At 31.0% G+C, this 13,548-nt stretch overlaps 1 protein-coding gene across 6 annotated transcripts in view; it reads right to left on the bottom strand.

The window, feature by feature from the left end:
• Positions 1-13,548, bottom strand: part of LOC121120399 (uncharacterized) — a 386,468-nt gene that overhangs the window by 38,170 nt on the left and 334,750 nt on the right. For all 6 annotated transcript variants that reach the window (XM_040715266.2, XM_071889102.1, XM_071889103.1 and 3 more), the window contains one exon: positions 639-1,019. In XM_040715266.2, coding sequence (XP_040571200.2) covers positions 639-1,019 — 381 coding nt within the window. The remainder of the gene's footprint in view (positions 1-638; positions 1,020-13,548) is intronic.

Below are 13,548 nucleotides of genomic sequence, written 5' to 3'. Positions count from 1 at the left end.
GAGCGGCATTAGTTAAGGGACGGCATGAGCACCCACAAAAAAGTATTTGTTTTAGTTATTCCTTTGGTTTTTTTATTACTCATTTACAAGATTTTTTCTTCATTTTACTGCGTGTCTGGGATTTTAATAAATAAGTATTTTGATTTTTTTTGCTAATCTGCCTTTTTTTGGGAGGGATGGGGGGGATGATGAGTTTGTCTAGGGTGACATAACAATTAGGGCCACCATTGCAAATACCCTTAATGCCTATCCCCTAAAAATAACCCTGTGTGTCGTCAGGGGAGCTATTGTATACGTAATAAAGCAAGTATTCGGTTCACTATCTTGTGAATATAAGTATATAGCAAGAAATTAAAAAATTCAATAGCACTACACAGAGATAAAAAGGTTGGGAATCTAATGTATCACATCATGTGCAGAGAATGGGTTAATCTTTGTTGATAAAGATTACAGTTTTTTATCCTGTAATGGAAAGTCCTTATCTGTAGTCAATGGTATTTTATTTTGTGATTGAGATTACATGAAGGGGTGAAGATAATTTGAGTATTACATATATTTCGTTTAGTTATTAATATGTCAATGGGGGTTTTCTCGCCTCTTTCCTAAGAGCCTCCTTAGAACAAATAATTAATTCATACCCCGAGCAAAGAAGGCTCAACCAGAGCCTGTAGATCCCGACTAGATCCTCCTTCTTCGTGTCCTGCCATGGTTGCGTCCAATTGAAAACTCTGCACAATTTCCAGGAGCTGATCCAAATTAAAATGCGTTACAGGCTCACCAGCATTCACAGTGAGGACGTCCGAAGCTGGAAGCCCTCCACTTCCTCCACTAGTAGGAGCAGAGGCAGATGTAACTGATGGATCCCCCCCACCCGGAGAGTCGAGGCGTGAGTTGTCTTGAAGGGGTACGGAGACAATGCCCCCTCCTGGTAGAGCCATTTGTACCCAAGGATAGGAAGGGGGTGGTGGGAGAGGAGGATCCTCTCCGCCTGTATCAGAGCTTAGAAGGCTTTCATCCACCTGAAACAAAAATATATAATAATGAGGCAACAATAAAGAAAATAATAACAAGACAATATAATTATAAGAGTTAAAGAAGAAGGAAGAGTTTTTAATTAATTAGGAACATCTTATTATTATATTTTTTTTTTTTGTTAGGGCACCTAGCTCAATTTCTTTCTTTATTACTTTGTACTTCTTCTCTTTTTCACTTCTCATCTTACATTTTTCCTTTTTTTTTTTTTTGCATGACTTTCTCCGACCTTGACTTAGGTTGAAGAAACAGTGTTGTACTCAACTACAGATTAGGTTTTTTTTATCATTATTGTTTAACATACAATGAATGCATTTGCATATTCTAAGATATAGAGAGAGGTAATTATATCAGCTAATTTTTTCTGGCTCAAAATTGTCAATTCTTTTGTAAGCATTGCATGATTTATGAAGAGTTAGAATTTAAGTATAATATGTGGATCTATAAATGAAAAAATAATCTTACTTCACTAAGGATTTTTAATCAAATAATTATGATATATGTATACCATATACTAGAATATAGTTATTCCGTTGTCTCTAGATCAGCATTTCTCAAAGTGAGTGCCGGGGCACATTGGGGTCCAACTGACGGTGAGTGATAGGGATTCTGCTAAAAAAATAATTAATTCAACTTTTTTTTTTTTAGAAATAAATCAAAGCGCATTTAATTTATAAATATATTTGAATACATAAAAACATTCGTTTTACATATAAAAAGGATACAAATTTATCATTCATTATCGATAAATAAATAAAATCAACTGTAAAAATCTGTCTTAAGTATCCATCGACCATAATAATTATGTCTGTAGACCACCAGGGTCAGCATGACTGTAGTGCGCAGAATATTCTATTGCTTCAACATTTAACAGTGGAAATACATTTGATTTCACTAAGAACACGGAACAAACAACAGCATCATGGATCGTTGTCTAAAAAGAAAAACCCCTCAAAAACTGGACACGCTTAAGTATAAAATGGAGCCTCAGCCTACTTCGTCCACCAGCTCTGAGTTTGCACCTAAAATCGCAAGGTTAGATACTTGTTAGGCTAAAAACAGGACATGCAATGACAATTACTTCAAATTTGGCTTCATTAGTACTGGAGATGCAGCATGCATTTGTGGGAGAAACAAACTGCATGAAATTATCAAATCAAGGGAATCTGAGGGTTACCTTAAGATTTTATACACTTTTGAAAGGTGCTCTGAAGAAAAAAAATTTTACAATTTTGTTTTATACAGTTTTTAAAATTGAATAGATGATGTCCACCATTTTTCTACAATGAATAACCTGAACATCTGTATTTTAAAAACTGCTGATTTTTTATTTGTCTATCTTTAAATAATTTTTCATTAAGAGGTTTTAAAGGAATGAATATTTTATATAAAATAATGCAAAATTGAATTGAAACTATATTTTATTTTATAACTGTTGATAATTAGTTGATTAAATACATTGTTTTTGACGATTTGGCAAAGGTCTTATAATTTTTTTTTATTAAGAAGAAATCCTGCTTCATAACCCGATTGGGACGAGATATCCCAATTATTACTATTTTTTTTTTTTTTGCAAAACACCAGATCGGATCATACTAATTCTATCTCTTGAGTACTTTTATTTGTGGAGTTATTTGTGTTCCAAGAATTTGTGCAAATTTTAAATTATGAAAATAAATTGAAGAAATGGTTTTTTTTTGTATATTATAAATTAAAAACAAACGAATTTTCATCAATTGAAACTAATAAAAATTCAAAAGCGAAATTAAATTAGTTTAGTTGTATAAAATATCCTGTCAATCCATTTTTTGAAAAACATATGTTTTCGGCAGCAAATGCCCGTTCCTCACTACTCCAACGTATGATAGCAACGGACTCTACTTCAAAGAAAAACGACATCCCATAACTTATAAATTTGTTTCCCGGTAGACCGTTCAAAAACAACTTCCTGTAATAAAGAAACCCTAATATGAGATACATATTTATAAATTGGAGAAGTCTTATTTTTTTTCTGTTCAAAATTGTTTTTGTGTTGACTAATTACATATATATGTGTGTATATGATAATGTTTTGGACGATTACAAGGGCCCTGCACTAATAGTCAAAAGCAAATGTAAAAAAAGGTATGTAATAGCTTTTATTATTATTATTACTACTGTTTTGCCTCTTGTTATGGGATATTATTCCTTCAGTAGAAGCCCATTAGAGAAGAAAAAAAAAAAGAAAATACTTTATTCTATTTATTTTTCTTCTTTTCAAACAAAGATCCTCTTAAGACACCAATTCCATATCCCATATCAGGACAGAGAAGAATTACTTTCTTCCTCTTGGTACACTTTTCGCAGATGGGGCTCTTCCTGGAAGGAGGAGGCCTTTCAAGTACAAACGATGAGTCTATCAATAGGGGTAATACGATTTGGAAGACGGCCAAATGAATAAAATGGGGGAAAAAAGGAGAAGCCTTGGCTTGATACTACCTACAAATATGTAAAATTGTTAAGGCCCTTAGTCAAAATCCCCCTTCTAAAAAAATCGTGAAAGGAAGAACAATAGACAAGTGGTTTCTTTACCCTTTTCTACATTTGTGATGATTCAACGCCTCGACAGGAATTTTGACATCACTAGTGTTATAAAGTTAAAAAGTAAGTACAGTGTGTACGGAAATTAGAGTAATTGGATATATATTTGTCTCTAGCTGAAGAGTTGTGAAGGCCTTTATTTACAAGGGATGTGAAAAAACCTTTATCGATTAAAACACTTTGTCCAGTCGAAATTAACACATTCCTTTAGTGATTAACAACAAGGCCTAAGATGACGCCAAAAAAATAGAGGGTACGAAAACATATTTTCGAAAAGTCTATTTAAAAAAAAAAAAAATCAAGGAGTTTGAGAAGCACTGACTCAGGAGTTAATACCTTTTAGTAAGGAAAGTTAGAAATATCTGGTTTGTAGTCTTCAACCAGTAATGAAGCAGATAGTATGACAAGCCTTATGCATTAACCGGAAAGCTCAAATTGCTAGAAACGTACATTAAAATTAATTTAAAAAAAAAAGACAATCGATAATTTTTACAAAAAAAAAAAGAAAAGTCTTTTTGCTCGTCATTAAGAACTGCTTCAGACTGTCAATGTGGTGGGGAAGTTTCTGATTATATATGACCTTAAACCTTGAGGGACCTTATTTTGATTTCCAATAAAGAGGATACTTGGCTCGATCAATGTGATTTTAAAAAAAATTAGTATATTCAATAAACTAGGTATTAATCCAATAATATTTCACATCTGGATAAAACTCATACAGCCATATATTTCGTGACTTGATAAAAAAGTTCTAAGGCACCCTAGACAAACAGTAAAAATATGTCATGTCAATGCAATTGAGGATTGTCAGCCATCATACATAGTCCCCAATTAACGGAAACCTTGTTATATCACTCTTATATTTTACATTATATTGCTCATTAGGTTAATACATCGTCAATATTTTTCGTTCATTTCTAAGAACAAAAATGGTTTCCTTTTTGGGAATTTTTGATTTTTTTAAATCGATATTTGGTAACTTTTGTTAAAAATTGATAACTTAAAAAAAAATCAAAATGAACTCGCCAATTAATCTCTGGTACTGTTCTTGCTAATGTTTATTTAAAAAAATGAATTAAATGATTAAAATCTTACTATCAACTATTTGCTTACTCCAACTATATAATGAGAGTTGTACTTTTAGTACTTTTTCGATGAGGCAAAACGTTTGCGACACCCAAAGTTCATAAGTAGGGATGCAACTTTTTTAGAAAAAAAAGAAAAGGTGGAACAAAACTTGTGGTACTATCGATTTGAAGACCTTTGTTCTCATCAGCTGCCTCATATATTATTGAGGGGCATAAAAATGAAAAGTATTCTAATTTGGATGTATTTCAACATTTATAATAACAAGATTGCAATATTTTAATCTTATTACAAAATATACATATATTATAATTTTGTTATGTATATAAAAGAAAAATAAATTAATTAAAGTAGTTGAGATATATTTCATTTTTATTTTTGAGGTACATGTTCTCAGAACAACAATCTAACAAGTAATCAACGGAATGTAAGAAAAATAACAATATCACCAACCGTTTCATCTTATTTAATATTGTAACTATGTTTTTTTTCTACAAAAGGTGTACCCATAGTCGTAAGTAAGTAATTTGCATAGTTTTTTTCCGGAGGACTCTCAAAATGGAACCTATTCTGGACCAATATATGTATTAATCTCTTAGATTTAATTTGATCATATAAATGTATAATTTCAAATTAAATTATTTCTAGAAGTTTAATGGTTCTCAAGCTAAAAAATCTTGTGTAATATTCATTTTTATAAAGGATTATTGTTATAATGTATTTTTACCTAAAAAAACAATGGGTTAACTAAACCATTGATTGTATTAATGAAACAAAAAAATAATGATGAAACTAATTTACGTACTATAATTTGAAAATGGACGATACTACAATATAAGTATTACAGTATTACCACGTTCATTTTAGGTTTATTTTGTTTTTACATACAGTCAGGACATGTTTTATGTATCACTAGTAATGTTGAATCAGTTTAAAAAAAAGTAAAGAGACTGCGATCCCCTCAGTACAGTTCTAATAAAATTTGTCTGTCATAGGACCGATTCTTATTGGTCTTTTATGGTAAGTACAACAGTTGAGATGACTTTCAGCTGTTCAACATAACTTGTTTGAAGAGACAAGGTAGCTGAAGTTTAGTTTACAGTAAGCTATAACCTATTATTATGTTAAAAAAAATTTGAGCGTTTTTCGGTGGATGTCTTTAGTGAGCTATATCGAATTCATTGCATCAAGAAGAGCTTAATGTATATTTAAAGGTTAAACAAACAGACAAACAAGTTCATTTATAATTTTGTGCTTTGTGAAGGAAGTTGGATGTTAGATTGTTCCAAAATGAAAGTAAAAAAAAGACTGTTTCTATACCCAATACAATATCCAATGGAACAGCAAAGTGGTTATTCCAACGATTCCGTTCTGGTAATATGGACGTCGAAAATGTTGATCAAATAATGGAAATCATTGAGTTAGACCGGGATGTGAGCACTTATTCCACTACCCGGGAGCCCAAGATTGGCCAGAAAACCCTTTGGAACCATCTACATCGGTTAATTCTAACTACGTTAATTTTATTGTCAAAATAAAGCGGGAAGAAGCTCAAAATTTTTAATTCACGTTTTAGTTATTATTTATTATTGTCTTCATTTTCTATTAATCAATGATAGATATTAGTGAAGAATAGCTATATAGAATGCTAGGACTCTAGGATTGCAAGACCGAAATATCGGTCCTTAGTACCGTTGAATGGTAAAAATGATTCGACCGATAAAACAATAAAGACTGCAAGGCGGGATTATACAGTATGTATTAGGACTGAGCCAACACTAATCACTGTTAATATTATATAGGTGACAGTTGTCCAATAATTTCAGGGACACGTTTAATACGGTTTTTTTTCTGTTACGAAATTCTTGCGTGGGAAATAAATATAGCCGATTGGGTTGGTGATACGTTTAAATTAGGTGACTGTTAAACCAGGTTTGACTGTATATATTTATAATCAGCTAAAGTTTTCATTAAATTCTTAATGCTTTCTTTATATATATGGAAGTGAGCAGAAAAGAGAGAAAGTTAAGAATGTGTCTAAGGTTATAATATCATCATCATCACCCACCACCATCAAATACAACAACAACAAGAGAGGCCTTTGTAATAATAATTTATCTTGTCAAGACAGAATGATGCTAGGAGTTGTTAGAGTGCTCCAAGGTGAAATTCCTATTTTCTTTAGTAAGCCGTGTTTTTTTTCTTTCTTCGTATCTTCATTTTATTTTTGAATAACAACAAGAGGTGGAGAAGAAGAAGAAGTAAGCAAAAATATTATTATATTTTAGGAAAAAGTCATTTATTAAACGCAAGTGTTAATAATTGATGATATACACACATATAGGTAAACAACCATACAAAGAGAGAGAGAGAGATAAGTAAAGCAGAAGAATAATTCTTTAACAGAGAGGGACTCTCTCCTCTTTCATGACTATTTATAATAAAATGACATTTATTTTCAATATCTTCATTCATAGATATAACTTTTTTGTTTCCCCTATACATATCTATGTATTTATTACGTACCAGCGCCCTCTATAAACGTGGAAGATGATCCATGTAAATCAGATAATCCTAGGATATCTCGCTTTTCTTTTTTATACGTATATACATATTTTTTCTTCCTCCCAAGAAACTTTAAAAATAAATATTATATAGTTATACACATCCCAGTTTTTTCAAAAAATAAATAAAACAGAAAGAAAGCTTTGGGCCCAATAGAAGTTATATATACGCTTGTATTTAGGTATATAGTACATGTATGTATTTGTATATGCCTTTCCCACAATTCTTTCAGAAAAGACTCATTTCTTAGCTTTACCTTTCGTCAAAAACCATTATCATTTGCCTATCTTCAAAACATCATCAATAACTCTTTAATGACATCTGTCCAAAATGATAATATCCCTACAATTAAATAGAGAGGAGTCAAACAGTTAGAAATAATAATGACGTGATGGATAACTAACTGCTACTTTCGGGTCTTTTTCCTATATATTTTGGAGAAATGGTGTAGAGATTTTATCATGATGTTACGACGGTTTTCTGAGAAGTTTCCAACTTCAACGTGTAAATAAAAGCTAGTCACATCTACCTAGCATCTTTTGAGAGTTACTCACCAAAGTTTCAGCCATTTTGGATTTACAGTTTTATGTAACAGTCCTTTGAGTCAGTTGATATGAGTCTCTTTGTGGGAATGGACAAAGTCAAGTATTGACCTGCCATTTTTTTCCAAAGTGTAACTTTAAAATATATTAAAACAATAGGAGACATACAAATGGTTGTTGTATTAAAATTTAATCCATTTAAGTCAATCCAACTCGGAATAATTGATCTCAAAGACTGTCTTGTAAACAGTTATTTTGCAGAGAAAAACATCGAGCACTATTTGGACGGGTTATAGAGATTTCGGGGAAAAGTGTGTAAAATGTTAAAAAATAAAAATTAAGAAAAAAATTCTTGTAGCTTTGGTAAGTCAAAAACTTTTCAGACAACCCTCGTATGCAAGGATGGGACGTGAGGAGAAGGAGAAGCCAGACTTATGCTGTACTATTGAATGAAAAACATTGTTAGAGCTTTTAAAAAATGCTGAATAAATGTGAAATAATTATAATAAATTCAGTTAAGAACATTTTTATTGTAGAGAAGTGGCTTTTAACCAGATATAATTCCATCCCGAGAAGAAGGGGGATAGAGGTCTCTTATAAAAAGTCATCTTTGTTGAAAAAAAAAACAACACAATAACATACATAATTATTTATTTAAGAATTTCATTTTTTGAAGAAAAAGGTCATTAAATTTCTGAGCTGCCCTAAAAATATATCAGGTTGGGGGTGGGGGGGGGGGATGACTTTATTTAAACTCTGAAACTGGTTAACTTAGTTAACTAAGAAACTGGTTAGACTAAATTTCAAAAAATATATGCTAAAAGCTAATTTTTTGGAAAGTCATATATCTAAAAATGTCTCGCTTAATATGCATCTAATTTACATTTTTGACATAAATATGCTTTAATTAATCTTAAGACGAATTTTGATCATGATTAAGTAAATTTGATTAATATATTTTATTTTGCTAATTTTTGAGTCCATATCTCTGAAATTAATTAACGAATTGATCTCTAATTTTCATTGTGTTCATAACTAAGTTTGACATTGAATCACTTAGATGCATTTAATTATACTTATTCATTTTTATTTGATGTTTCTATCATAGCATTGCTTAACGTCAAATCAATATGACAATGAAAAGGTTTTAGTAAAAAAAGTATTAAACAGATTCCCAATTAAATTTTTTTTATTTACTTTAAGTGCTTTTTAATTCAATACTTTTTTTTTTACAGTTCTAACCATTATTAACATACCATCATTTGTTAATGCATTTCTAACAAACTTTGCAAAAAAGGTAGATCGGATTTTTTTATTTTATTTTTTAAAAGCAGTGGTTCTTAATCTGGAGAGGGGGATTAACATATTGTCAAAAACGTTGATTATAAATCATTTTATCCATATAAAAGAAAAAAATATTTTTTAATTCAGTATTGATTTTTTTTCGAGAAGGGTGGTAAAAATTTAAGAATCCATTTTTTAAAGGAAAATGTTTTCAACAATAATATAATTTAAAAAAAAAAAAAAAAAAAAAAAACTACCAGTCGTTTTGATTTTGGATGTGGTTTTCAATTGTACATGGACGTCATATTTTCTCTTTCTATCTCAAAATTGGAGACAACGTATGCAGAAGGTTGAAATTCAATCATTACAACCTTTTAATAAAAGAAAAAAAAAACTAAGTGAAGCAACGCGAATTATATATTATTGGAGATCGTGAGAGACGCATGCTACGACTCTTTTACATGATATTCCTGAAAGTAATTATATTGTACAAATCCGAGGGTGTCAGAAAAGTTTCCGACCTCAACGTGAGCACTCGTTTATAAAAGCTAGTCTCATCCATCTAGCATCTGTATCAGCAAAGTTTCAGCCATTTTGAACGTGCAGTTTTTATGTAAATGTTGTTTTAGTGAGTTGATGTGAATGTTTTTGTGAAAATGGATTGCAAGTTGATAAGACGAAAATCCCAACCATCCAACCTACTCACCAGATCTACCCCCTTTTTTTTGTTCCCTTATCTAAAAAGTGTCGCTCAGAAGACAAAGATTTTGGTAAATGAAGAGGCAGTCACATTTGTCAACAACTATTTTGACAAGAAAAAACGCTAACTATTATTTGGACAGGCTACAGAGATGGACCATCGCTGGAATAAGTTTGTAGAGTTACAAGGAGACCTATGTTGAAAAATAAAAATTCAGGAAAAATGTCTTGTATCTTTGTTAGGTCGGAATCCTTATACTTTATATTGTATTGCATATATTTAATAAATGCATGAAAGAGCTTTAATACATTGCTTGATGAATAAAAGCCAATGAGAAGCGTTCTACTCCATCCCTCAGCTCACGGAACGACTTTGAGTCCCCCCTAGTACTTAATAAGATCCAATTTGTTGACTTCCCTTCCATTTATCAGAGGGTATTGACCTCAGAGAGTAATATGCATAATTGACATACCTCTGCTTATTATTAAAAAGGAGCGATTATTGAATTTATGTATCCAATTTCAAGATATAAAGGAAAAATATGTAGTGTCGGCAAAATTATTCACCATACTCTTTATTTGAATGAAAAAATTATAAAACTGCAATAATTTTATACAAAAGTTATATTTCTAGCTATTTAGGTAAATACCTCAGGTCATCTCTTGACAATGTGAAGGAGGGAAGAGAGAAGAAAAGTAAGATTCTTGTTGCCTGTCAAAAACAATTTGCACCCCTGTTTCTGCTTATAATGGATGCCTCTCATTTTCTAACATCATCATCATTTAAATACACACACGATGGCATTTGAACGATCTTGACATTTTGCTTATAAGGTAAGTTACATATCAATATTTTATCTCATTTAGAGGGCGTTGGATGTTTCAAAATAAGGGTGAGTAGTAGGTAAATGATTATTAAAAATTGACGTATTCAGCTATATACGTTTTGATTTAAAGGTTCAACAACAAATTGCATACAATGCACGTTTGTGTTAGTAGACACGAAACATTTATGTAGTATCATGTTTTATATTAAAACTTGTAATGAGTAAATAATTATCTTGTTAATGGATTTATTTAAAAATATATCGGGTTTTAAGATGTGTTGAATGTACTGGAGATTTTGTTGTCTGATTTGATGGGAGATTTCAAATCGAGAGGTATCAAATGTGACTGGCATCCGTATCCAGAGACCGTGCAAAAGATTTGTAATCCTCTTCTGATCCCATATCCGTCATCAGCCAAAAAAGAAATGACGAGAAAAGTCAGGACATGCAAATTCTAGTCATATCATATCAATCGATCATATCCAGTTTTCAGATTTATAATTTTTACAAAATAGTAAACCTTGTTAAAGAGATCACTTACACTAAGCCGTCGTTTTTAAAGTTTTTCTTGCCTGAATACAAAATAAAGGGATTGACTATTTTATACTTGTATAACGGATTAAAGCAGTCCTCCTCAAACTGGGAGGAAATGTCATAATTATATATCTTTATTGGATTCAAAAATATGAAAAAAGGATCTCAATGGTAATTCCACCTCATTTGTACCATAATGTATCATAATCACGGATATAGTTTACGATAATATAACATTGGTGATATACATTACTTTCTATCCTGCCCCGTAACATGCTTAAAATTACTAGATTTTGTGTGGTTTTATAACTGTACAATTTTAGTATACAAGTCTTAAATATATGCTTTATGAAATTAATATGTATAAACATTTTGTGCTTCATTGAATAATATTTGAGAGAGGTTATTCATATGATCCTCAAGTGAAAGCGTAGTTTAATTTCAGGGTCTTTTGATTTTTAATTTGGTTAACTTTATATGTTCATATGTTCCAATATGAATCTAAGAACTTAGAACTCTTCATATGTTTTTTTTTTCAAGAAAGGAAAGGATTAAATTCGCCAATGTTATCTGAGAAGAACATTCGCATAACATGTATACAAAAGTTTGAGAAGAACTGAAGAAGTGTATCGGTGATGAATGGTTGAAATATTGTTTTGTTATTGTAAATGTGGCTTGCCATGTTCTTTTACCTGGATATGATCTGTAGGTAGATATCTATATATATCGAGCATGTCCATATATAATCAATTTAAAAAGGACAATGGCCTTTTTTATTTTCTTATCCCTTTTTTATTTTGATGCATCACTATAAAAATTCAATCTACATGCATAGACTACATATGTATGTATATACTTAAGTCTACCCCGTTGTTCCTTTATTGTTATTGTTTTGACATGTACAATTTTTTTAATGCAAATACAATTATCCTTAAATTCCTTTCATGACGTCATAATATATACAGGGTGTAGCGGGTCGTGCAAGTAAGCTTCGTTATATTTTTTCTCACATAATAAGACTGCGTATGCTACAATAATTTTGTGGGAGTCTGCAGGATTATAATCTAGGGGGCGGGTGGGTGGCTTGGTTTCCTTGAATAAAAGAAAAAAAAATTTAAAAAACTTCAAAACTCAATAGTTATTCACAAAAAATTAAATTTTTGGAAAAAAAAATCCAAAATTAAATTTAAAAAAAAAAAAATCCAAAATGAATAAGTTTTTGCAGAAATTAAAATATTCAGGCAAATAAATTTAAAAATGACATCTCAAATATTACATTTTTTGTAATTTTTTTTTCTTCTAAAATCCATAGTTATTCACAAAAATATTATTTTTTTTTTCTCTAAAATCCATAGTTATTCACAAAAATATTATTTTTTTTTTTTAGAAAAGAACGATAAGACCCAAAGCTTTTTACAAAAAAATAAGTTTTTTTGTTTAGAAAAATTCAAAACTCCATAGTTACTTAAAAAAATTTCAATTATTCAATTTTTTGTTCTAGTGCAAAATTTACTAAAATGAAGAAAAAAAATACTAGTAAAAAGTTAAAATTTCTTAATAAGGGCGAGCTACAGCCCCTCTAAACCACACCCTGTAAATGCCCCTGAATTTGATTATGTTTCCCTTTGACATAAAGTCCGGTATCATCTCTTTTTATCTATATTAAATCCAAAACATTTAGAGATTATTATCATGTTGCAAGGACAACAAGGCAACATTTCAACTTTGCTTGACGCCTGAATGTACCAAGAATCAGCTATTGCAGCCAAATATAGCTGAAAGGTAACCGTCTAATGTATCAAAGAGCACGTGGATAAAGGCGAGGATCTGGAAGAAGCCTCCAAGAGTGGTCTTTGAAGAAAATTGACTATTAAAGCAGTAAACATAGCCTTTAAAAAGCAGCCAGATCTCTACATAATGGTGATAGTCATGTACGTCAATATTTTCAAGGTCCACTTTGGCAAGGTACATCGAAGAGGCTGGTGTTGGTTTCTCAACCAGCCCAAAAAGTAACGAGCCTGACAGCAGAAATGGTGAAAAATGGTATAGATCGTGCTAAATTCCTCATCAATGAGAACATTTAGGGTCTCCAATCACCATATTTAAATTCCATGAATGATGGTATCTGGTGTCAAGTATAGTCCCAGGCCTGGAGAATCTGAAACCTAAATGCTCAGAGCTTAAAGGACTCATCTGTCTATGAATAGTAGGCTGATATATCAAGGCCTTATATCAAAAGCATCTGTAACAAATTCAACCGCCGCCTGGAAGCTGTAATTGCTGCCTACGGTTATCATATTCAAGATCAATTATCCATAATATCATTAATAAATATTATTTTCATAAAATTATTATGATATTTAATGTATACAAAATTAAGCATGATTGTTTAATTCGTG

The sequence above is a fragment of the Lepeophtheirus salmonis genome, chromosome 6 (assembly GCF_016086655.4).
Source record: "Lepeophtheirus salmonis chromosome 6, UVic_Lsal_1.4, whole genome shotgun sequence".
Taxonomy (NCBI): Eukaryota; Metazoa; Arthropoda; class Copepoda; order Siphonostomatoida; family Caligidae; genus Lepeophtheirus; species Lepeophtheirus salmonis.
This window is presented reverse-complemented; position numbering and strand designations above follow the sequence as displayed.